At 45.5% G+C, this 26326-nt stretch overlaps 1 protein-coding gene across 13 annotated transcripts in view; it reads right to left on the minus strand.

Moving 5' to 3' along the window:
* NRXN3 (neurexin 3) overlaps nt 1-26326 on the minus strand; it is a 1686195-nt gene that overhangs the window by 1609400 nt on the left and 50469 nt on the right. For all 13 annotated transcript variants that reach the window (XM_055288598.2, XM_055288594.2, XM_055288597.2 and 10 more), the window contains exon 2: nt 4344-5758. In XM_055288598.2, coding sequence (XP_055144573.1) covers nt 4344-5052 — 709 coding nt within the window. In that variant the 5' untranslated portion in view covers nt 5053-5758. The remainder of the gene's footprint in view (nt 1-4343; nt 5759-26326) is intronic.

Raw genomic sequence — 26326 nt, forward strand, 5'->3', positions numbered from 1 at the left:
CACCCACTCAAGTCTGCAGGAGAAGACAGAAGACAAGTAATCAACTTTTTCTTTGTCGGTAGACTAGAACATTTTCCCTCTACTGAATCAATGTAAAATGTGATGGCATGAGTGATATGTGACATAGGTAGATTTGGGAGTGGAGATCCACCCATGAAAGCTTCTCCATTGTTCCCTGGCTCCACCCAATCTGCCACAGGCTGACTTCATGCTAAATGAACTCTTCAGAGACACTGGTCCTGAAATTTATACACCTTAGCACCGAATCAATTCTTCACAACCATAAGATTGTTGAGTAATTCAATACATGCACATTCATAACCAAGAGTGTTTTAAAAATAAACAAGTTTAAACCCATTTCAAGGTGCTGACGACCTCTCAATGAGCCGCGAGGGGACCACTCTCTAGAGGGAGTGAGGATACCTCTTCATTAGCCACTGAGCTTCAAGGCTGCCCGTAACAGGACAGGCTGAGCTAAACAAAAAGCCAGATGAAAATGCCACACCATAGCTCCACTATATTCCAAACAAGATATACATAATTTTAAAATCACCACCAAAAAGGCAAGACTAACTGTCAACATGAACAAGTCTAGTTGACCACCAAAGCATTCTATTTATAGACATAACACCCAGATGTAAAAATCTAGGGCCTCTTCTCTGTTCATCATTCTCCACAATGTTCAATGTGACTATTATTTGGAATAAAGTTTTCCCAAGTAAGCTGTGTGGAATTCAGTCTGCAGCCAGAGCTAATAGTCTTTCACCAAATGAAAGAGAAGATACTGTGTCTATTACCTCATACCCATAGGTCCAAACTCTCCCAAAGCAACAACCTCCTGTGTCTTCCGGGTCTTACCTAGGGAATATACCCAATGGGGAATCAAAATAGCCCAAAGCACATAAAAGAGATGGGCCGCACATTCTTCCTGGGGTGCAGCATGATGACATTTTGGAGCCAACAAGGCACGGAGAGCCAGACAAGCCAAGCAAACAGCAACACCGCAGGTGGGCTAGGAGATAATGGACCACAGAAGGCGCCTCCAATGAGCTGACCACATCCATCTGAAGCTGCAGAGGCCCTCGCAGCTCTCCCTGCTCTTTGAACTGCTAAAGCATGAAGTACAAAAATGGGCCTTCCATGCCAGGTGCAAGCCCTCACACCATCAAATAGCAGGGCCTAGCCTGCAAATTGAGACAAGAGGTGCTTGGTGTACATTCTGCCTGCTGGGTATAAGCCCCCTGGTTTCAGTACTGTGACATGGACAGTTTAGCAGAGGTTGGGTGGGGAGAATGGATGCATTTCTCTCTACCCACTTCACCACATTATCTTTGGAAAAATGGGCAGACATTATCTTGTTTTGTGTAGATCTATTTGACACTTAGCAGCTGCTGTGACTTCCTTTCCCTTCACATTTTACAGGTGACTCTTTCCGCTTACTTTCTAAAAATTAACTATGTATGGAGGCAATGGTTATTTTCTAATATTCTGTGATGCATTTTTGTGATTGATTAGATATGATGACAATTACCAGGATCAACAGGCTCCAAGTAATCCACAGTAGATTCTGTTACCTCCCGCAACGTCCTCTCTCACCTCAACCTTTGCACTGCTCTGTTCCAAGCCAGCCAAGTGTTACTGTTACGGCAGTTTATTTACTCTATTTATGTATGGGGAGAATAAATGAGTTAGGCTGTGTGTTTGCCTTCTACAGATAGGGTTATCAGTCCATAGCCAGGAGATGATCTGAACCTTGTAGGAAAAAAAAAACAATTATTAAAATACACACATTGCATTTAGCTATTAAAAAACCAACGGCACACAATCTGCTCTGAAGAAATTCCACTGGGAACTGGAATACACACAAAATATAAAAAGAAAAAGAAGAGAAAAGCAAATTGTATACATATACAGTATAGAGATTTTTTTTTTTCCTGCAGAAAAGTGCTGATCCAAACCTGCCCCAAGAAAATGAGTTCTTTTTAAACACAAAAATGCAATCAGGGATAATCAGCAAGCTAACAACACACTTGCAAATACCCTGGTCCCTAGAAAGGAAGAATGCCAGCTTTCAATACAAGTTTTGAGAACAGAACAGATCCTTTGGGAGAATGAGAAAACAAGTGATCATGTCAGCGTCTTCAGGCAGAACTTTCTCCAAAGCCAAGAAGCTCTGGAACAGCAGTCAGCTCCAGAAGGCACCTGCTTGTGAGAAGCACTTCAATAACCACATTCCCAAAATGGTTTGTAGACTGGGGTTGCCTCTTTCCCACCCCTTCTCCCAGTGGGTTCAGTGGAGGAAAAACAGAAGCCAAATAAGGACAATATACATGCCTGGCATCTCCAGCTCTGATAGCCCACCCACCGGAAGGGAGAAAGATGTGATGCCCAACCCATTAGAAGAAAGGAGTGGAGACCCAGGCAGCTCCTGCAATAGCCCATGCATGACAAGACCTCTGATGTGTTCTAGTCTCAAGCAGGTACCACCTGGGAGATAAATTTTGTTTTAATTTTTTTAAATATTCTTAAATAGCCACTGATAGCTAAAGTTCACATCAAGCACAACCTGCTTTAGGGGTTGGGATGTTCTGGAAACACTTAAGGAATACCTGCAGTCTTTAATTACACATCCCAAGGTAGCAGGGCCTTACCTGAATCAAGAGATCTTGGGAGTCAGTGGCAAGGCACTCACCTGGCCACACCCACCTGGCACCACCCACCTGGCACCAGCCATCTGGCCTCCCTTGATCTTGTACTAGATAGTTCTTAACCTTGATTGTGCATTGGAATTATGTAGAGAGCTTTAAAAAATGTACAAATGCTTGGTTCCCAAGCCAAGAGATTCCGATTTAATTAGCCTGGGGTGTGGTCTGGAGTTTAAATTCCCCCAAGACAATCCTAACATGCAGCTAAGTTGAGAACCGCTGTTCTGCCCTGTACCTTACACCACCTCCACAGAGAGACCAGTAGGGGATGGCAACATAAAACTCGTCTAAGAGAATCCAGGGCTTAACCCAAAAAGGATAGGAGGAAATGTGACCTCCTTGCCTCCTGTCACCTAACCTCTCAACATACATACCTGTACGGTCGGTTCTCAGCTTCTCACTTCAGCAGTTCCTACTACCCAAATCTAAGCTGTGAGTAAGTCCAGGAATTTGGATTTTAAGTATTTGTCAAATTAAAGTTTGAGCCACCTCTCTTAGATCTAATCCCAAACAGTCAGGATTTGGTGAGCAAGGGAGGGCAGCCTAAGCCTTTGTGCCTCCCTGCTTCTCCCTGGGAAGTCATGGTTGAACCAGGGAGGTTCTCCAGGCTATGCTGTATACTCTCAGCTCCCTTGAAGGTTTGGCTGAACAAGGCTGCAGTCAATCTCTGTGCCTCTTTGCAATGTTCTCAGTACACAGAGATGATGCGAAAGGGAACCACATCTAAAGAGGTATCTCATGTGAGAAATCCTCATTGCCAAAACAAAGAGGCAAGAAGGGCCTGGCCCAGATGCCTCATCTACCTTCCAGACACCTCCCAGAGGGTTGGGAGATGGGACGGGCCACAGAAGAAGAACTGGGTTCATTTTTCTTTACACAGGCATTCTTTATGTGAGGGATGATTAAGAGGAAGTGATGGGGAGTTTCCCAACTATCCCTAAGGGTCCAAACCTCAAGGGGTCAGGAGGGACACAGGTAGAAATTTGACAACTTCTTTCTTTTTTTTTTTTTTTGAGACAGAGTCTCGCTCTGTCGCCCAGGCTGGAGTGCAGTGGTACAATCTCAGCTCACCGCAACCTCCACCTCCCAGGTTAGAGCGATTATCCTGCCTCAGCCTTCCGAGTAGCTGTGACTACAGGTGTGCACCACCATGCCCAGCTAATTTTTGCATTTTTAGTAGAGACAGGGTTTCATGTTGGCCAGACTGGTCTCCGACTCCTGACCTCAAGTGATCTGCCCACTTCGGCCTCCCAAAGTGCTAGGATTACAGGTGTGAGCCACCTTGCCTAGCTGAAACTTGCCAATTTCTATCTTATTTCTTGCCCTGGGTTGACTGTGATAAACGGTGCTTCAGTGAGAGGGGCCAAGCTGGGGCAGACCCTGCAGCCTACTTCATCTAACCCTCTGAGTAGGGTACACAGCCCAGGGTTCAGGGGCCAGGATTCTCCTCCTGCTGAGATCTGACAGATTCTCCATTGAGAGTAGGCAAAGGATTTCCACTGCCTCCTCAGGGCAAGGGGCCCAGTGATCTAACATGCAGCTAAAGATGTGCATCCATATAGAACTGGTTTCTATCAGGACCCCCAGCCTCAGCCATCCCATGGGTGGGTCTCTAGCAAGAGAGGGAGAGGGTCTTACCTTCTGAGCAGAGCTTGCCACCATAGCCAGTGGTAGAACAGTCACAGGTGGGATGGCCGTCCAGGAGAAAGCAGATCCCACCATTTTCACAGGGACCCTCACCACAGGGTCCCTCGGCATCCAACTGGACACCCTGGCTCCCCAGAAGCCGAGGCTCCGAGTTTCCATACTTGAGATCCAGAATTAATCCCTTGAAGCCGGGCATGGCCTGTACTCCATCAAGGGTCAGGGTAGAAGGTCGTATGTCAGCAGGGACTCCACCGAGGAACAAGTCACTGACCACATCCATGTAGGGCCGCTGGGGCTGCAGCTCCCCAGACTGGCCCTCGCCATCAAGCATCAGCACCGTGCGCAGGCGGTCACGGCTAACCATGAGGAAGTGCCAGCTGCTGTCGTTCACCTGCTTGTTGGACAGCACGGCAGTCTCGGCACAGTCCATGCTGAAGCGGAGCTGAACGCGGCCATCCACCAGGGAGAGGCATAGGAAGTCGCAGACGCCGCCATCGTCCAGGTAGAGGAGCAGCCCTGCGGAGACGTTGGTCTTGAACTGGAAACTCAGGTCACTGCGTGTGCTGGCATCCCAGCGGAGGTAGCGGGCCCACTGGTTGGGGAGGCCCATGAACTCAAGGCCCAGGCAGAGCCCCAGCAGGGACCCCAGCAGGATGCTGACCTTCAGGGTGAAGAAAACTGAATGGAGTGTGGAGCTCATTGTTGCTGCTGGGACAGAGCCCGGAGGAGCAGACAGGCCAGGGAACAGCCCAGAGAGGATCTCTCCCTTTGGCAATAGAAGTGGGAGAGGAAGACAAGACGAGATGGGAAGACAGAAAGCACACAGCAGGAAGGCAGCACACACACAGATCCTGAGATGGTGGAGAGGGAGGAAAGCGTACAAGAGAGTCCCAGAGGGACACACAAGCAAGAAATTGAATAAAGAGGCAGTAGAAAAAGACAGGACCAGCAGAAGAGGAGGAAAATCACGTGGGGAAGTGAGGGACTGGAGTAAAGAGTAAAGCGTCTTTCTCCAAGAAAAGATCTCAGCTATCCATGTGGATCCGGAGGCCTTGACTCAAGGAGGAGAAGGTACAGAAGAGTAGGAAGAAGACTTCAGTGATGCACTCCTCCCAGCAGACCCCCAAATGCCCCAGCCAGGGAGGCCAGGGACAGGGAGGGCCAGGGTGCTGTGATGGAGGAGGAGTGAGTGGTGAGGTGAGCCAGATGACAGGTAGAAACAGGCCAAGGACGAGTCCTAAAGTTCTACCTCCTAGCAGCGGCAGGCTGTGGGGAGGGGGGCAGCTAGAAGCCCAGTGCTCAGACAGAGCAGGGCCCAGGGCAGAGCGCAAGCAGACTCAGGCTTCATGGTGCGGCCAGAAGCAGTGCTGCCCATAACTTGCCTCCCAGGACTCCAGAGAAAAGACCTGTGGGAAGAAGGGGAAGGAGAAGGAGAGCAAGATTAGGGCCATGTATCAGGAAAACATTGCATCCTATCTCACAAGTATTGATGGAATGCTGACTTTGAGCCAAGCTATTCTAGTGATTGCTACAGCACTTAGTGCTTCAAACAGGAGGGAGGCCCTGGGTTCTTCCAGAACCACTACAAGACCGGAGCCCAGGTCCTAATGATGCACTCAGGTTTTCCATATGTAAAAATAATAAAAATCCCCAAAGCCACATCAGCACATTATTACAATATTCACATCGCAAGGTCACATTGCCAAAATGTATTTTTAAGATAAGTGCTAACATTTTATATATTCAAATACCCACATCTAATTTTTACTTATTTACCTATTAAAAGCATGCAAATGACATTAACTTTTTTCTAGATGTTTCCTTTTCAATTTGACAACTCACTGTAGGAAGCCTAAGGCAAATTGCTACCCCTAAATCTGTGAAAGAAATGTTTATAAAAATCGGTGAAAATAAACTAGAAGGTGAGTAACGAGTAAAACAATCCTCCTCTCTTACTGAATATTGAGAGAGGAGGATTATTTTACTCCATCTAAAAAAAAAAAAAAAAAAAAAAAAAAAGGCTGAGTTTGAATCCTAGCTCCTGTATGTGGCACTTTGAGAAAATTTCTTAACCTATTTGAGCTTCTATTTCCTCATTTGTAAAGTAGAGAAAATAATAGCCTCTTCCCAAGATTGAAGAGAGGAATCAATGAAATCAGATACGGGAAGATCCTAGCATAAGGCTTTTTTTTTTTTTTTTTTTTTTTTTTTTTTGGAGACAGAGTCTCGCTCTTTTGCCCAGGCTAGAATGCAGTGGCACAAGCTCGGCTCACTGCAACCTCTACCTCTTGGGTTCAAGCAATTCTCCTGCCTCAGCCTCCCAAGTAGCTGGGATTACAGGCATGCACCACCATGCACAGCTAATTTTTGTATTTTTAGTAGAGACGGAGTTTCATCATGTTGCCCAGGCTGGTCTTGAACTTCTGATCTGCCCACCTAGGCCTCCCAAAGTGCTGGGATTACAGGCATGAGCCACTGCTGCCGGCCACATGAGGCTTTATACACAGTAGGTGACCAACAAATCCTAGGTTTCTTCCTTTATTTCTGAAGTGGAAAGGGACAGGAGGAGGGGTTATTTGTGTATGTCTGTGTATGTGTGGATGTATGTATGGCTATAGAGTGAGCAATGTGTAAAAACAAAAGTACTAAAAAAGATTATGAAAACTGCAGAATGGATGACAACTAAATAGTTAAGAAATTCCTAGAGTGATACTGGATAGTTCCGAATGACCTAGAGTATATTACATATATTTTATGATGATGTAGAAACAGTTAGAAACGCACCCACATGCAGTCTGGTTTCAGAGGGCAGACTCTGGCCCGCCTGAGTTCTCTGTTCAGATCAAACAGTGAGTGTGATTTCTAGGAGCTGTGCAAGTTGCTGCTTATTACCTGGCACATTTGATAATTCACCATGGTCTCCATCAGAACATTACTATCCACTATTTTAATGATAACCACATCAGCAAAGCTAGTTACTACCCTTTCTTTGAAGAGGAAGCTGCTGTTCCTTAACCAGGAACAAACACCTATTCCCAACGAACAAACAAACCCAACGAACAAGAGGCTGATTAAATCCATTATAAGGAAAGCTTTTGTTCTATAAAAGGCTTTGTCCAAGCAATGTTCCCTAAAGTGTGGCACAGGTGCTGTGCCAAACTTCCATAGACTCCGATAAGGAAGGTACCAGGTTCAAGAGGCAGAAGAAGAATCCCAGAGCCGGCAAATGAGAAATGGGGTTGAATTGGGAGCTTACATCCACAGGAGAGAGTCCAGCGGTGGTGAGCTCGGTAGGGGAGCTGCAACTGCTTGCAAAAGGCATGCAGTTTACACAGCATATTTACTTAGCACCCTCCCCATAACAGTCCCTATCTGGCAACCTTCATTTACCCTAAAACAAAGGGCCTTGATCCCCTGTATAGCCCATGTTCCATGGGACCGGCCGGGGGCTCATATGTTCCTCATAGAGAAGGAACGAATCTCCTGGTTGGCCACTCCCAGGTTCCCTAGTTTAGGACACACATTCAGGTGCATCTGCCATGCAGGGTCATTCTCAGGGTATGCTCAAATTATTGTTATCAAGTGCTTTTACCATACACACAGGTACCCCCAGTGGTTCAAGGGATGCTCAGCTGAGACATGGACACAGGAGTATGCTGGTGCCAACTCATACAGGCTTGTGAGAGCCAACTGCTAAAATTTCAAAAACTTTGACGGGTTGGCACAACTTTGGTAGCATGTAATAAACAGGCAAGGAGTCTTTACACCCCAGAAAAAAGGCAAACACCACAAAAAGTGTTTGAGAAGGTGAAATTTAAGTAAAGGCTTGAGGCTCTGCACGGTGGCTTGCGCCTGTAATCCCAGCACTTTGAGAGGCCGAGGCGGGTGGATCACCTGAGGTCAGGAGTTCAAGACCAGTCTGGCCAATGTGGCAAAACCCCATCTCTACTAAAAATACAAAAATTAGTCCTGGTGGCAGGCGACTGTGATCCCGCTACTCGGGAGGCTGAGGCAGGGAGAATTGCTGGAACCCAGGAGGCAGAGTTTGCAGTGAGCCAAGATCGTGCCACTGTACTCCATCCACTTGTTCCAACAGAACAAGACTCTGTCTCAAAAAAAAAAGAAAGAAAAGAAGACTTTCAAAAGACTTGAAAGAGTGTGAGGGAATCAGCCATGTAAGTGTCTGGGAAGAATGTTCCAGAAATAATAGTCAATGCAAAAGAACTGAGACTGGAGCAAGCTGGTATATTTGAAGAACAGCAGGAGGTGGGTGCTGTTGGAGTGGAGTGAGTGGAAGACATGAAGCCAGACGTGGATAACAGGAGGGTAGGACATGAAACATGACACAATTTCTAAGAATATGATCCTTGTATGAGGTGAGGTATGCCAACCAAGTCAAAGGGCAACATCTCAAGGAAAAGAGAAAACCCTTCAATTCAACCGTTTATTGAGCTCCAATTCATTCCAGGCACCGCTGGATCAAAGCAAAATAAAGACACCGATCTCACCCTCCAGGGCATCACAAACTAGTGGGGGACAATTTACTTCAGAGACAGTAAAGTACGGCAATTAAAAGCCCAGGCTCTGGAACCAGATTGCTGATGGGGGGCTCCCTGGAGGAAATGACTGCTTCAGCATGGTGTCTGCCACAGGGCCTCGTCATGGAGCTGGAGTTTGGGAAGCACTTGTAGATAGAATGAACAGTAAAAGCAGAAGTGGAAGAACATTCCTGTGGATTACTTGACTTCTGTTCCATGCAGTGGCCTCCATACAATCCCACTTTATACAAGGACAGCAATCCTGAGCCCCCATGCCTCTCTGGATGCCAACCTCACATGACCCCAATGAGCAAAGCACCACATGCTTAGTGACCTGGGGAAACCCACGAATGAAAAACTGTGCTGCCCAGAAACATTCCCTTGTTGGGGGAAGATCACGGGCACTTAGCCTGCTTTGTCAGGGCCACATACCCCTTCTAGGCTGAGCCTCCCCATTCATTCAGTCCCTCATCCTTCCCCTCCAGCCCAGACCAGCACTGGAGATACCACCGTTCCCTGCCCTGCACTGTGAGGGATCAAAAAGGCTGAGTGAGGAAACCCAAGCTTTCTTTCCCACAGGCAGAATCCAGTTTCAGAAGTGATAACATCACAAGTGGGCTTATATAGACTTAACCCTCTATGGTCTATCCACACTCTTTCCTACAGCCCTTCCATTTCATTCTTAGTTTTGGACATTCCTGCAGCCTCTGGGAAATTGCCAAAATGGCCAAAAGCTAGAGATGCCCTTACACTAAATACCGCAGGCCTCCAACTGCTGCCAGCGTTTATCCTTCAGCCTTCTTTGTCCCTCTGGTGGGGCATGCCAGACTCAAGAAATGGCAAAACGGGAGCCAGGGAGCCCTCTTCACCTAGCCAGACAACTGCCACCCTCTATTGAACCATAGGAGGACGCAGGCAGCCACGCACACAGGTGGTTTGCCCCAGAGCCTGCATGCAGGGCCCCGGGCTGGTGCAGAAGCTCAGAACACTTGTCTGTTGTGTGGGAATCAAGCGAGAGAGGGAAAGTGAGTGACATTATCTAATTGCCAGCTAATTTACATAATTATCGAACGGCACACTTTTTATGTGAGGTTAACATCTTTGCAAATGTCTCATAAGCAGGCTGCTTAGGAGGCAGCAGAGTGGTGTGGTGGGGGGGCTCACACAACCCTGACATGTGGGCTATTTCCCACATGTGTGGCTCAGAAGATCTGGCTGCCATTTGCCCTCCCCACCCCTCCTTCCAATTCCATTGCTCCCTTTTCCAAATGCCTGGAGCTTTAGCTGAGCTTGAAACAGACTCAAGGAAGTCAGACTGTCTAGAAGTGGGTTTGATTTAGGAAGTCACGATGATGACTGTCCTTGAGCCCAGCCTTTGTGGGCATCCCACAGTCCCCAGGTGGGGCTTACCATGTTTTCTTCCAGAAGCTTCCTATGACCTGCCCTCACCAGGACTGGAAAATCTCTCCAGTGGCTCTCTGGTGGTTTTGCCCCATGTTCACTTCACCCCTTACCCCACTTTGCAGGTAAATGATTTTCACCACCAATCTCGTTCTGTGTTATTCAAGGTGAGGTTCATCCCAATCCCAAATCATATGATCCAGTTTAGTCAACTGCGACATTCCAATCTCTTGGCCACAATGATTAGTTTCAAGATGGGTCTCTCACCCAAACTTGAAGTTGAATTTGAGTTAATGCCAGGACTTTCACTGGAATTATTATGAAAAGGACCCTGTCTTCTTACCACATCATCAAATTATTAGAGTGAAGCTCAAACTTGACAGACACCATCATTACTGGTGGAGTATGATCCATCTCCACCATTGGAAAGGATTTTGTCTAATAATGAAAACAACAAAGAAGAAATCAGAGCCAAGAAATAGATACAAACAGATTTCTAGTGATGCTGTTTTAACACCTAGATCTAGCCAGACCTGAAGCCCAATGAATCCTGTGACTTCCATTTCATGAACCAAAACTTTTTTTCCTTTAGCAAGTTTGAGTTGGATTGTGACCAAGAGTCCTGACTCATACACTCTTAATACTGGACCATAAAAAACTCTTGTCACTGACAAACTAGCAGAAGCTTCCATCTCATATGGCCACCTACACCCAGAACTCCCAGTAACCTGAGCCTCATGTCTTACCCACCTTCGTCATCAATGCTCTCCACACCCATTTGCCCATGCACTTGAATAAAGGCATAGGATATGGGTTTGTTTCTTCTCTCCTTGTGTGTTTTGCAGGTGGGCAGAGGCTTGTTCTTATACAAGAACCTCAGAAATGTGCTCCCTCAACTAAACTGTACCCCTCCAGACACCACACCATTAGGGCAACCTCACATAGTCAGCACTATCTACCTTAATACAACAGCAAAGGCTCTATTGCATGTAGTGAGGGAGGTTAAGGCATGAATTCTCTCCAAGATATAAAAGTAGTTCAGGCTAGTGAGAGAGAACATGGGCTTTGGAGGCAGGCACAGCTAAATTTAAACCCAGACTCTCATTCCTATAGCTATTGAACCCTGGGCAACTCTCTTGAGTCTTTCTTCATCAAAAAAAAAGTGGGGGGGGGGGGGATAATACCTATCTCATAGGGCAGTTTTGAACTTTATTAAATTTAAAAATTTAACTACTTTTGGAAAATTATGCTGGCACTATCTACTAAAGCTGAACATTTTTACCTCAAGACTCCACAATTACCCTTTTAGGTATATACCAACAGAAATGCTTACAAATGTCCAACTGAAAATATGCATGAGAATGTTCATGGCAACACTATTCATAATAGACAAAACCTAGAAAATCCCCCAATGTCTACCTGCAGTACAGTGGATAAGTTGTAGTCTATTCGTGCAAAATACTACACAGCTTTGAGAATGACTGCTCTTCATCTCGACAGAAGCATGGATGAATCTCACATACATAACATTGAGCAAAGTAAGACACATACTGTATGTGCTTCATTTACGTAAACCGAAAAGAGGCAAAATTATTTATTCTATGCTGTTAAATGTCAGAATAGTGGTTAATGATTAGAAGAAGGCAAAGGGGTGAAGGAATCCTGTTTCTTGATCTGGGTGATGCTGCGTAATGTGTTCCGTTTGTGAAAATGCAACAAGGGAGCTGTATACTTACAATGTATGTGCTTTTCTCTATGTATGCTATATTTCAATAAAAGCAACTTAATGCACTTCCTGATACATATACATGTTAATCTATTATTTTTGTTATGTCACTTGAAGAAGAGTTTCAAAGACAATTATTACTAGTTCCTGTTTTTTAGGCTGGAACCTCCTTCTTACAGTTCCCCAAGTCAAAACCAACCTCTCTTCTAGAAAACTAAGGGCAAATATCCACCACGCTTTGCAATAGGAAGCTCACTGTCCTCTCTTTTCAGCCCACTCTATACCCTAGTCCTCTCTCCCATAATGTGATCATGTCTAGGAATACCACCCATCTTGCATCTTCTCTTCTTTTCCTGAAATCTGCGAAGCTGATCCTAGTCTTAGTCACCAAGCCTTACCCTTTAGGAAAAAGAAGGGGAAATAGCCTCCAAGGACCTTAATTCCGTTCTTAACAAATGGACACATAGAAAAGAGCATTTGAAGTTTATATTGTGCTGAAAGGGGGATGGAGATAGAGAGAGACAGGAAGAGACTTTTTTTTTTTAACCTTTGTAACACTTTTTTTTTTTTTTTTTTTTTTTACTAAAAACTAAGTTTTCACAAGAACTAAGAAGTCATGTCAGGCTAACCTAAATTCCTTTTCTGTCAAGAATACTGATCTGTTATGGTAGAGATACACAGGAGTTATATATGGACTTCAGCAGATCTTCTCATGATATGAGGACTGTGAGGCAGACAGACCAAGAAGACTTGTCACTAGCTACAGAACAGCATTCAAAGAAGGCGCGAACCCATTAGGACACAGGCTCTTGTGGGAGGTCAGGCCTGATCTCATCCTTCATGTTCATCAAGAGCCCCAGTGAAGACAGAGAGAGCCAAATAATCATGTGTGTAGATGAACTGACACTGAGAGTTATGAGTGTGCCAGTGATGCTGAAGGGACCCCAAGAGATAATGATAGGCTAAAACTACAGCCTATATCTAATAAGACAAAATTTGATGGAGATAAATGGAAAGTAATACAACTTGATCCTCCAATATAAACAACCCATAAGGATGGAAGGTACAATTTGTAACTATATAGTAAACAAGAATTGAGAAATTAAATTGACAAAAAGACACACACACACACACACCCCCCCACACACACACATATATATATATACACACATATATATATAAAAGCATTTGTGGCTGCCAGATAATCAAATGTAATTTTAGACTATATTAATTGAAATATAACTTATAGGAAGAAAGAGATCATCATCTGTGTCAATCTGACACCAGTCACTGAATTTTTATTCTGAATCATACTCTTTGAGAAAGGTGTAGGTAAGCTGAAAGATAAGGAATGGAAAGAAAGTTTTTCATTTATTCTGCTTAACCATGGAGCACCCATGTTCCAGACATAAAGATAAAAAAAAATAGCTCAAGCCCTGAAAGGCACTTACATGTTAGTAGAAAGGAAAGACATGAGCCTAAATAATATAAGGAGGTGACCAAATGTGAGAAGCAGACTCTGCCAAGTGTGGGCTTGATAGGGTGATGGTTAGCCTCTAGGGTCCAAAGTAGAACACTGGTGCTAGGATGAGTGCCCCTCTCATGCAGGCAGGATAATGTAGTGGTTAAAGGCACGGGCTCTGGAGCCAGACTTCCTGGGTTCAAATCTCAGACCTGCTACTTGATGCCTATGTGACCTTGAGCCCATCACTTATCCACTCTGTGCCTCCGTTGTCTTCTCTGTGAAACAGATGATAACAATGAATTATCATACGTAGGCACTTAGTACAAGTGAAAGCCCTTAGGACAATGCTCAGCACAGATAAGTACCAAATAAATGTTATCTACTGTTGCTGTCCACTGTTGTCCTTGATGCTTATTATTTCATGCTAGCAGCATGGCTAATGTTGGTGTCTCATGGGGTGTATTAGTCCGTTCTCAAGCTGCTAATAGAGACATACCTGGGACTGGGTAATTTATAAAGGAAAGAGGTTTAATGGACTCATGGTTGGGGAAGCCTCACAATCATGGCAGAAGATGAAGGAAGAGCAAAGGACATCTTACATTGGGGCAGGCAAGAGAAAGCTTGTGCAGGGGAACTCCTCTTTATAAAACCATCAGATCTCATGAGACCTACTCACTATCAGGAGAACAGCATGGGAAAGATCTGCCCCCGTGATTCAATTACTTTCCACTAGGTCCCTCCCATGACATGTGGGAATTATGGGAGCCACAATTCAAGATGAGATTTGGGTGGGGATACAGCTAAGCCATATCACAGGGACTGCTTAGGGAGAGTAGGCTGGGTAGATGGACTTCTTTAAATTTCATTCCAATATCACTGACAATGTGGAGAGTCATACGTGAGTCTCTATAGGAGAAATTTTCGGAGGTGTCAGGGTGTTTGGGCTAACACAGGCAATGCAGCAGTGGCAGGAGCAGTGTCCGCAGGAGTAGGAAGCATTCTTAAATTGGAAGAAAGATCCCACAGTTTCTCTATTGCCCTCCAGAATAGAATTTTGTCTAGTGAATGGAAGTTCTACAGAGAGTATTTATGTCTTTATCTTACAAGCAGATTACCTCCAAATGAAGTGGACTCCCTGTTACTGGGGATGACCCAGAACAGACTGGACATCTTTAGGGGTTGTATGTCCAGTACTAAGTAGGTCTATGCATGGAGTACAATACAATCCAGAGGAACAAGATGACTCAGGGCTGGTGTGGTCAGAGGTTTCTCAGAGGAGAGGAACCTGCAAGGAAACTTGAAGGACGAGTAGGGCATAAGCAACTGGGGAAGAGAAATCTGATGTCAGGGAAAGACCACTAGATTGGAAGTCAGAACCAGACTGTCTTTCCACTAACTATTGGCCAAGCGACCATATGGATACCTCTGGACCTATTCAATTTTTTATTCTTCTCCTATAAATTGGGAAGAACAATGAATACACCCTCCAGGATGTGCACATCAAAGACTACACAAAGGACAGAAATAATCATGCCTTCTTACCACGCCTTGACAACCTTCTAAGGTTCATACTAAAAGCAACTCATGGCAACAGTCTCTTTTCCACCTACCACCTGTACTCCATCCCCAAAGTAGCCTAGTTGTTGCACCCTGAGTTATCTAGTGGGTGAAAACCAACAACAACAACAAACTCTTCCCTCACACACCAAAGAACTCAGGCCTTGTAAGGTGCCAACAGGCTCCCCAGCAACCTCAGTACAGGCAGGCACCCAAGAAGCTGTGGCCATTTACTATTCAGCCTCCTCCCTTCTCTCATCCCCTCCTCCCTGGCCAGTGGGCCTCCCCAGCCTGGAGCTCCCAGCCATGGTTTGGAAAGCCATCTGGCTGCTGGGAGAGTTAATAATTTATAATGAAGATAATCACCCTTCAAGATCCTCGCCTCTTGGGACCATTAAAAAAGATTCAATTGAAAGCCAGTGAATTCTTTACATGAGGGGATAGGGAAGGGAAGCAGGGAGGGCTGGGGGAGAGAGAAAAAATGGAGAGGGAAAAGGAGGGGAAAATGAACTAGGTGCTTAGCTGATCTTTCCCCACAAAGGGGGTAAGGGGAGAGGGAAATTATTCAGCCCTAGAGGACAATCTTATCCAGCTTTCGCAGCACCAGCCCAGCAAGAGTGCAATTTACGAGTCTTTTCTCCTAGCCAACTCTCTCCACACAAAGAGGGGGAAAAAAAATCAAACACATGTAAGAGAAGGGGAGAGAGGCACAGACAAGAGAAAATAAGCCTGCCCAGCAATCATGTCTGGGGCTGCTGGGAGGGCTCTCTCTGTTCTCTTTCCAGGACACAGTAAAGCCCCCACTGTGCTAATTATTCCCATTACTTGACAAATTCTCCATTAATGGAGCAAGAGGTGCCAGAGCTGGTGAGGAGAACAGAACAAACTGGCAAAGGCTCTGGACAGATTTGAACTGTGTGAACCCAGACCAGACAGCCCCCAGCTTCACCACAGGGTGAACGTGGGGCCTGGCACAGCCCCATCTACCGGGCACACCTCACAGGTATGAGGCACAGACCACACCTTCTGCAGAGCAATTCAATGCCAGGGGGCAGGAAGCAGGGGCAGCAATTTGCCCACAAAAGGTATTTCCAGGAAGGGTTACAATGGGGGTGAAGGCTGAGCGTGGGAGCCAGGAGTAGATGACACACAGCCCCTAGAAAGGGGATAGGGTAGATCAGTGTGCTCAGGACCCAGACCCATGGCAGTGTGGTCCTTTTGTGATTTTGGAAAGCCAGTGGAAAGGCTGCTACACAGCTCTTCCAGCACACACATCTTACAACACAGCAGCAACAGCAAACACTCATATTACACTTGCTCTGGGCAACGTGCTATGCCAAGTATGGTACATGTGAAGTCATTTAATCCTTACAAAACCTCTATGAAGTAGGAACTATTATTATCCCTATTTTGGAGATGAGTAAACTGAGGGCCCTGGAAAATGAAGTCATTTTTCCAAAGTCATATGCTAATAAGGGTGCAGATCTCAGCTCCTCACTTCCAAAATGACAATGAAGAGAAGGAACAACAGTCATGGCAAAAAGGACCACAGTCATATTCAGCCTATTTATTGCATGAATTTGGCCCTATGTGTAGCCAAGGACAAGGCCATTAAGAAGCTCATCATCCAAAACACAGCAGAGGCTGCAGCCATCAGGGACATGCATGAATCATGTATCTTCAAGGCTTTTGTGCCTCCCAAGCTGTATGTGAAACAACATTACTACATGAGTAGTGCCATTCATAGCAAGTAGTCAGGAATCACTGTGATGCCTAGAAGGACCAAACACCCTCACCCCAATTTAGAGCCAAGGAACTACACCCCTGACTTCTGCCAAAGTCCCTGTAAGAAGCTGAGTCCTCAAGGACTAAAGAAAATCTATTCTCTGGGGGAGAAAAAGAATATGGATACTATGCGTTGAATGAATGAATGAATAACCGCAGAACTGGGTCTAGCTCCAGAATTTATGTGATGCCCCTCACCCAATCCGCCATCTCTCCTCCTCTACCTTCAGGCTCCCCAGGGTTTCGTTACCCATTGACAGGATGTTCCAGGTTTGGCCCTGCATCCCAAGACCTCACAGGGGAGGCCATAAGCTGCACTCCAATCAATTCTACTACACCAGTGTTTCTTTTTCTCTTGGACTACATACGGTTCTCCCAAGAGGTATCCCTGCTCCCACCTTTGCTCCTTATGGAATATTTTCCATACAGCAGTCAGAATGACCTTTTAAAATGGAAGTCATCACTCCCTCATCCAAGACCCTCCAGTGGTTTTCAACATACTCAGAATGAAATCCAAAGTCCTCCCTGTGGCCTATGAGACCCCACATGGCCATGGTCTGGCACCAGCCACCTCTCCAATCTCATCTACTACTCCTCTTCCCCTCGTTCACTGTGCCCCAGCCATGCTACCTCCTTGGTGTTTTCAGAACTCACTAAGTGCAGCCCAACCTCAGAGTCTTTGCAATTTCTCTTCCCACTGCCTGAAATGCCCTTCTTCAAACCTTCTCATGGCTGACTCCCTCTTCTCTGGGTCCCCACTCCAGTGTCTCCTCTAGGACAAGTTTTAGGACTTGCAGAGCTTAGAAGGATGGCAGGTTTAGTGCCTGACACAGCTAGCATTCCCCAGCCTTCTTTCCTTCCATAGAAACTGTACCCCTCCATGTCACCCCAGCCTCTCCATCACCTAGGAAAGAACAATAAAAGATGCAAGTCCTCCCACCAAAAAACTAGACCTCAATTCTGCCCTTTGCTCAGGAAGTCACTGCCCGAGAGAGAGAGAGAGAGAGAGAGAGAGAGAGGCAGAGACAGAGGTGGCCAGAAGAAAGGGATCTAGGAGGCCAAGATGGGCAGATTGCTTGAGCTCAGGAGTTTGAGACCAGCCTGGACAACATGGTGAAACCTTGTCTCTACTAAAAATACAAAAATTAGTCAGGTGTGGTGGCTCATGCCTGTAGTTCCAGCTACTTGGGAAGCTGAGGCGGGAGGATCACTTGAGCTCAGGAGGCAGAGGTTGCAGTGAGCCGAGATTGCGCCACTGCACTCCAGCCTGGGTGACAGAGGGAAACCCTGTCTCAAGAAAAATACAAAAAAAAAAATAAAAATAAAGGGATCTACATTGGAAAAGCACTTTGGTCAGATGATGAACTTAGCATCCTTGTCAATGGCTGAGGAGAACTGGAGAGGGAACAGTGACCCAGTGAGCCCATCTGTTGCAATATATTAGGTCCCCACTTATTATCCCCTCCACTGCCAACCCTTAGAGAGTATATGTTACTACCAACCCTCACACTGTGTCCTGTAGGAAGACATAAACATGTGAGGCAGAAAGAAAAGGAAGGAAGATAGTGGCAAAGAAAAGACACACCAAGAGGGCACACTTCGGACCCTCCCAGGCCAGGACAAGTATTAGGACCTGCAGAGCTTAGAACGATGGTAGGTTTAGTGCCTGGCACAGAGTCGATCATAGACATGTGCTTGCTGACTGGACTAAGGTGGTAAGCAGATGGAAATTTGAAGGATTCAAGGGAGGGGTTTTAGTTCAGATCACTAGCAGACCAGTTCTAGAACTTCACCCCTGGCAGTAGAATAGAGCACAGATGCCCCTCCTGGAAGATGAGGAATATCAGAGCTGGAGAGGACAGTGAAGGTCGCCAGCCCAAACCCCTCATTCAATAGATGAAGAAAGAAGAACCCCAGGGATCATCAAGCAAGTGTGCAAGATTACACGACTGGATGGTGGCGGAAGTGGCACTAGAGCTCAACTATCAGGACCCTTTGACCAGGTTTATTTCCATTATAACAGGGCTTTCCTTTCTTCAGCCACTGAGACTCTGATTGAAAAAAAAAAAAGAAAGAAAAAGAAGTAAACCCCAAAATAAAAGAAAGTTAAAAGCAGAGCTTCTCTGCAGAAGTAGGAGGTAGAATCTTGCTTCCCAGCCTCCACCATGACGGCCACAGTGGTCAAGATGTTATAGTGTGAAACTCTACAGAGTCCCAAAGAACAGTTTCAAAACCACTGCACCTATACCAACCTCAACATTTAAGGGACCATCCCTAGAATCTCCTACCCTCAAAAAGCCACAGAGGAGCTGTCATTTGCACCAATGTGCAAAAAATTCTTGAACAGATTTTTCCTTTTTACTCATACTAGCTTGAGACTGAGTCTTAAAACTTTTGCTAACCTCACACATCTGAGCATGAGGGAATCATCAGTAAATACTCATGTGGGGGGCACATTCCTTGAGGTTCTCACCCTCCGCGTGAAATGGAGTTGCTCATTATTTGCCCTAGATTCCCCTGTAGTACATTTCAAGGGGTGTCCCTGCCCCAAGGTTCTGGTATTCAGGGATTCAGTTAAGAGCTAGACTAGGGTCAGATAAAACTAGGTCCTCATTCCAGAGCTCTACCACTGAGGAGCTTTGTAACCTCTGACAATTACCTAATCTCCCTGAACCTCAGTGTTCTCTTTTGTAAAATGGGAGAGGTAATACTAGCACTTACATCAAAGGGGTGTTGTGAGGATTCAGTATAGAATAAAATGCAATAGGCTCTAAGCACAGACTGGTAGATAACAAGCATTCAATCAATGTTAGCCATGATCATTATCATCATTACCATTTTTCTGTTCACCTTACTCACACTATGATTTTAGATATCTAGCCAGGCACAGTTGCTCACGCCTGTAATCCCAGCACTTTTGGAGGCCAAGGCAGGCAGATCACTTGAGGTCAGGAGTTTGAGATCCCCCTGGCTAACATGGTATAATCCATCTCTACTAAAAATACCAAAATTATCTGGGTGTGGTGCAGGCGCCTGTAATCCCAGCTACATAGGAGGCTGAGGCAGGAGAATCGCTTGAACCCGGGAGGCAGAGGTTACAGTGAGTGGAGATCATGCATTACACTCCAGCCTGGGCAACAGAGTGAGACTGTCTCAAAAAAAAAAAAAAAATTCAGCGATCTCTTCCATAATGTTGTTTAGTAGTTTGATTGTATTAATGTCCCAAATTCTTCACTCTCCCCATCTCCATACCCTTGGCAATTTAACATCACTGAGCCCAGCCCTGGACACTAAGCTCAGATATGTGACTTGCTTTGGCTGAATGGCTTGTTAGCAAAAATGATACCAGCAGAGGCTCAAAAAGCATTTTCATATTTTCTGCTTGCTCACTCTTGCTCCTTTGCCATGAGAACACACCCACGCTCGCCTCCTAGAGGATGAGACACATAGAAAAGAACTGTCATCCCAGTTTTCCTGGCCAAGGCTTAAACTCTATGACGTTCTAGAGACGCAGTCCTGAGGCAGCTAAGGAAACTTAAGTCCAAGTCTTAGCTCCAAATTTACTACAAGCACTTAACATAGTAAGTTAAGCAGAATGGAACTTCCAAGCCAATAAGCGCCACGATGTACTTCAGCCTCATCTGCTTCAGTGTTAACTGCCTATGCTGAAGGACGTCACCACAGAGAACCAAAGAGGTGGGAAGTGCTCTAGTGAGAGCCCTAGGCTAGTGGGTGTGCAAAGTCAGTGAGCCAGCAAAGCTTCCTGTGCTGTGAGCTGAGAATGGAAAACAGGCAATACGCACAGAAACCATCATATGTAACATGCACGGAGCAAACAAGTAAGTACTAACTGCATACAGCAATGATCTCACAAGCCTGATTAGAAAAGCTAGGCACTAATGTGTAGAAAGTAACTCTCTCTCATCTAACCTCCATATGACAAATAAGGTGTTATTTTTTTTCAGCTCTCATCTACCTATGAAGAAACTGAAGCTCAGAGACAGAACATGGTTCGTTAAGGGTCACAAAACAGTAAGTGATGCAACTGAATCTTAAATTCAAGCTTTTGAATAAGTCCCATATTTCTATCATATATCACACTGATTAGTATTATACCACTGTTTCTGGGATATGTTAGATAAGGCGGCAAAATACATGAATCTTCCCTTCACGTGTTCACAGCACACTTCACTAGTCAATCATTAATTAATCATGGTACCATAATGTTGAGCCCAGAGGGAGCTTCAGAATCCTCCTCCACCAACAGTCTAAGAAGTGCTACCTTCCCATCAGTTGCAACGGGCATATGATATAAAACCTATGGGCTCATCCTGCAGTAATTAAATGCATTTGGATGGCACACAATGGGCCCACCTATGCCAGACTCTGCCCTGTAACAGTGAGTTATATAATATCAAACCTTCTCATCTAGGGCTGCTAATCCCGAATTGTAATAATTTGAATATAGTTTCCATGATCCTCAAAAGGTAGAAGCCCCAATTACATCTTTCTCTACCAAGTTTCAGGATTTACTTAACAGCAAAAAAAATTTCAAAGTTTTTTTTTTAATTAAAAAGTCAGTATATTTTTCAAACCCAAGGCTCAAAAAATTATTCTATCAGCATGGCTTCAACTTCTGGGCTCACTGGATAATTCTGGAATGTTTATGGTCCTTTGTTTATGATCCATTATTATACAATCAGGACTAATACAACCTGTAATTTTGCATTAGTTTTCCCACTTTCCTTATTAGTACCTATTTATATCTTAGCTTTCAAAAACCTGCTATGCTTGAAAGGTAACAAAACTGCCTCTCTTTTTAAAATACTCGTCTTTCTGCTATGCCAGGATAGGCATTTGTTATTCCAGGTTAGATAAATCTTTTGATATATGCAGAAAGGTGAAGGTGACAAGAGGGAGTTAAGCGGTCACAACCTCCATTTCATTCAACACAACGCGCCCTTATTCATTCATTCAACAAACCTCTAATAAATACCTGCTACTTGGGCCAGGCGCGGTGGCTCACGCCTGTAATCCCAGCACTTTGGGACATGGAGGTGAGTGGATCACGAGGTCAGGAGATCGAGATCATCCTGGCTAACGCGGTAAAACCTCGTCTCTACTAAAAATACAAAAAATTAGTCGGGCATGGTGGCATGCGCCTGTAATCCCAGCTAATCAGGAGGCTGAGACAGAAGAATCGCTTGAACCCAGGAGGCAGAGGTTGCAGTGAGCCAAGATCAGGCCACTGCATTCTAGCCTGGGCAACAGAGCAAGACTCCGTCTCAAAACACACACACACACACACACATACACACAAAACACCTGCTACTTGCCAGGCACCCTGTAAGTTCCTGGAGTCCCAAAGATCCCAGCCAGAGTTTAGTGGGTGAGGGGAGATAGATATGTGAGCAATAACCATAAGGGGAGGTGATAGATACTTAAAGAATGAATGGTTTTGCTAGACCTGGCCACAGGGGAGGTGTCCCAGCGGAAGGAAAATCACAAATAAAGACAGTGGGATAGGAAAGATCATGGGGTGTTCGGGAAGCCATAAGAAGTTCTATCTAGCTGGAATGTAGGATGGGTGGGAGTGAAGAGTGGGAAAAAAATGTAAGGCTAAAAAGTCATGTTGGGGGCAGAGTTCCAAAGGTCCTGGATGCCAAGGGAAGAAAGTCTTGGGGAGCTGTTGGAAGATTTTAAACAGAGGGAGTGATGAGACAAAGTCTGTGTTTTTGATGGTGTGGGACTTGGTTTTGAAAGGAATACAGCAGGACACAGAGAGACTAATAAGGAGGCCATGGCTCATATCCAGGGGAGATAGGAGAGGGGCCCGGGCTTGATCCCCATGCCTAGTTCTCAACCATCCATGGCCATTCTCAATACACCTGGGCAGCCAGGGTGTCCTGTTCCAATACCTGAAGCCACATCCTATCCAGATATATAATCCAAAAGAGTGAGAATGTAGCAAATAGCCTCCTTTCTAGACTCTGTACCTTACCTTGGAACTGCCCGATTTTCAGAATTCCTGATCCTGTCCCAGGTCAGCATGTCCAACCCTCCCAATCTCTGGCCACATCTCTACATAAGCCAGTCCCTTTGCCCCCCTATCCCTCAGGGAAAGAGTTATCTTGGATGCTTCAAATCCTCCATGGAGTTCAGGGTGCTCTGGGGATAGTGGACCAAAGTAGAAGAACAGGCACAACCCAACGCTGAAATCCAAACATCCACCTCCAACATCATCAGAACAAAGGATAACCAGATGTTTGAATCCACTGGGTGCTCTAAAAGGAGCCATCCCATCCTAAGCATAAGGGGAAAAAAGCACTATCACATTTGACATAAGTACATCTAGGAGGGTGGGAGGGGAATGACCGTCAAAAGAAATTCAACAAGAATTGATCCAGCAGAATTAGTCAAGCCCACATTTCCAAACATGTGCTCCATAGAAAACCAGTCCCACAAAAGGCTCTGAAGGCAAAAAGAGAAAAGAAAGAAAAATATACATTTTGGAAGCACAAACTATTTTCCCCATTTTAGAGATCACAATGAACAATAGAATATTAAAGACTCCAAGAGGCCTTGTAGGAAAGAAATCTGAATGAATGCTTCAGCCTCCCCCTTTTGCAGGTGGTCAAACAGGTCTGAAACATTTTCACGTGACTCTGCATTGTTAGTTAGTGTTCCCAAAGCTGCAAGTGAAGTCATGCAACCCTCTGGCAAGCACTGTGTCTCACACTTCACGAATGCCTAGTCATCCTGATTAATATTCTAGAGGACCCTAAATATTTGTTGAGTGACATTACCAGAAATAAGTTTGGAATTCTTTTATGTGGAGATGGATATACTAACTTGTAAATTTTTCATCATGCATTTGCTCATCCACTCAAATGTATTTATTGAGCGCCTATTATGTTCTGAGTGTGCTGCTAGCACTGGGCATAAAGCTATGAATAAGACAAGTCCAGCCTTGACTACAAGGAGCTTAGAGCCTAGTGGGAAAGTGAAGATCAAGAACTTCAAAAAGTAGTGAGAGGCTCTGTAAAGAGAAAAAGTGTAGGTCTGATGTGCCCCACCTCATCCACCTTTCTTGTAGAGCCTCTCTTTCCAAGGATGGATGTTATTTCTATTACTGTGTCTCCATTTAAATAGTTTTCTTCCCACACTCACCCTCTGGCTTCCTTATTTGTAGTGCCAAAAGGAAAAAAAAAAGTTCCCAACACCCTGCCAGAGTAAAAGTAATTGTGAAATCCCAAGTATAGTACGGATCTGTGACCACCTCCCCCTAAAACTATCTCCTCCCCGGGAAGCATCTGCCCTCCTCAGTTAGTCCGGAAGGGAGAAGCACCCAAAGCCTCATTCAAGGCAACGTGGCGGCTGGTCTTTACAACACCTTCCCAAAATAATAAGGCTTTGAGAGAGTTTACCTCGGGTGAGCCCACGCTCTTCTAGCAGCTGTGTGTGTGTGTGTGTGTGTGTGTGTGTGTCTGTGTGTGTGTGTGTGTCCTTTATTCCTAAGGCTAGGACCTCCCTGCTCCAGCAGCTGCTCTCTGGCCCTGGGTAGCCAACTGCCTCCCAATGCCTCTTTCGAATTCTTCCCTCTGTGCCCTCCAGAATTCCCACTGTTCATATTTGACTCCTTACAATACGGAAAGCTACGCCTTCTCTAATCAAATGATGTCTTTGCCAAACACTCTGTGTTGGGGCCATGTGTATCTCAGGATGGGAGCAGAGTAGACAGTATCCTTTCTTCCCCTCTGTGCTTATGTCATCATTCAAGGGCCTCATTGCCATCTGCAACCCCACCTCTCTCCCTCTTCACAGCTCTTACCTACCACTTGTAGTCAATTATGTTACTGTTCAGAAATATTCACTCACTGTCACCTCCTGCCTGCATGGGTGGAGTCTATTTCCCCATATCTTGAATTCTGGCGTGGCCACATGATTTGCTTTGGCCAAGGAAATATTAGCGGGTGTGACATGACCAAAAGTTTGAAAACTGCTTGGTCTTTGGCACCTCTGCCCTCATGATGAGATAAGCATGTCTGGTCTAGCCCACCAGTCCCAAGAGGTCAATGACCAGAGCTATTCCAGCCACCCACCCCAACTATGACCAACCTAGATCAGCCAAACACCATCCAAACTGCAGGTGCAAGATCAGTGGAATTACCCAGATGAGTAAGGCCTAGATCAACTGCCTCCAGATGTGGAAGCTAAATCAAGGCTTACTATTGCATATCATCCAGTTTTTTGTGATTGTTTGTTATGCAGTAATAACTGACCAATATATCACCCCAAGATTACTCTGCTACATCCACTGAGATATTTAACTGGCTATGTTTCCCTCTGTACCCTGACTCCCACTACTGTGATCAATGCCCATGTGCTCAATACCCTGGCTTCATGGCCTTTGTGCCTCCACTCCAGTAACCTGCACCCTTTTTCCCACTCCCTTATCACCGACCTGGACTTCAACCCAACCCAGAACTACCTCTCCAGCAAATACCTATCTCAGGAAAATCTCATTTCTATGTCCTGTCTCTTCCTAACCCTCCTTGCTAACCTGACCAAAGCTATATGGCACCCTAATCTCTTCACTCACAGTCTATCACCCCTCCCATACTCCATTCTCTTCACTTCTTACCTAGAAGAGGCTTCATAGTCAATCATTCCCTCATCCCCTGAACTTCCACCACCCCACCAGTTCTCTGTCTTGAGGAATCTAAGCAACCACTTCCCCTGCTCCTGAGCAACAGATAGGTACTAGAAACCAAAACCCTATCTAGGCCAACAAATGCAACTACAGTATGGTTCTGTCACTCTCAACCTCAGCTACTTAGCAATCCTTCAACTTTTCCCCAATATGCTCCCTTCTCCAGTTCTTCCAAGCCCTTTTCCCATTCCTCATTCAGATGCCACAGGGGCTCCTTTTTTACTGAAAAAAAAAATTGAGGTTTTTAGTCATGAAGGCCTGTGCTTCTCTCCCCTCTGGCTACTCACTTTCTCTCCTACCTACCTTCCCTACTTCCCTTCTCAATGAAAAATGGTCCCTTTAAAACTGACTTCTCCCCAGTGCTCTGTCTGCAAGCTCTGCCACCTCCCGGGGACCCTGTTCTATTAACACTTTCTCAAACCTCTATAGGCTCCCCACTCACCCCTTGCCCCCAGCAGCATGCCAGTTACCTTAAAAGAAAATGGGACTCTTCCCTCTTCCTTCGCCTTGAAGATATTCTCTGTAATCCTTTTCTCCATCAAAACTCATCATCTCCATTTCTCCCTTTCTATCCTCATCCTCTGCATTCCGGCTTCTGCCCCCACATGTCCCTGACTCACACAGCTCTCCCCAAAGTTACCAGTGGCTTCCAAAATACCAAACCAGAGCTTCTTCTCAGTTCCCACCTCCCAGGCCTTCCTGCTGCATCTGCTGCTTTCGGGCCCCCTTCCTGGCATGTTCGGGTGCTTCCCCCTCCTCCCTCTCTGCACACCTTTGAAAGTCATCTCA

This window comes from Symphalangus syndactylus, chromosome 8, assembly GCF_028878055.3.
Source record: "Symphalangus syndactylus isolate Jambi chromosome 8, NHGRI_mSymSyn1-v2.1_pri, whole genome shotgun sequence".
In the NCBI taxonomy this organism is placed as follows: Eukaryota; Metazoa; Chordata; class Mammalia; order Primates; family Hylobatidae; genus Symphalangus; species Symphalangus syndactylus.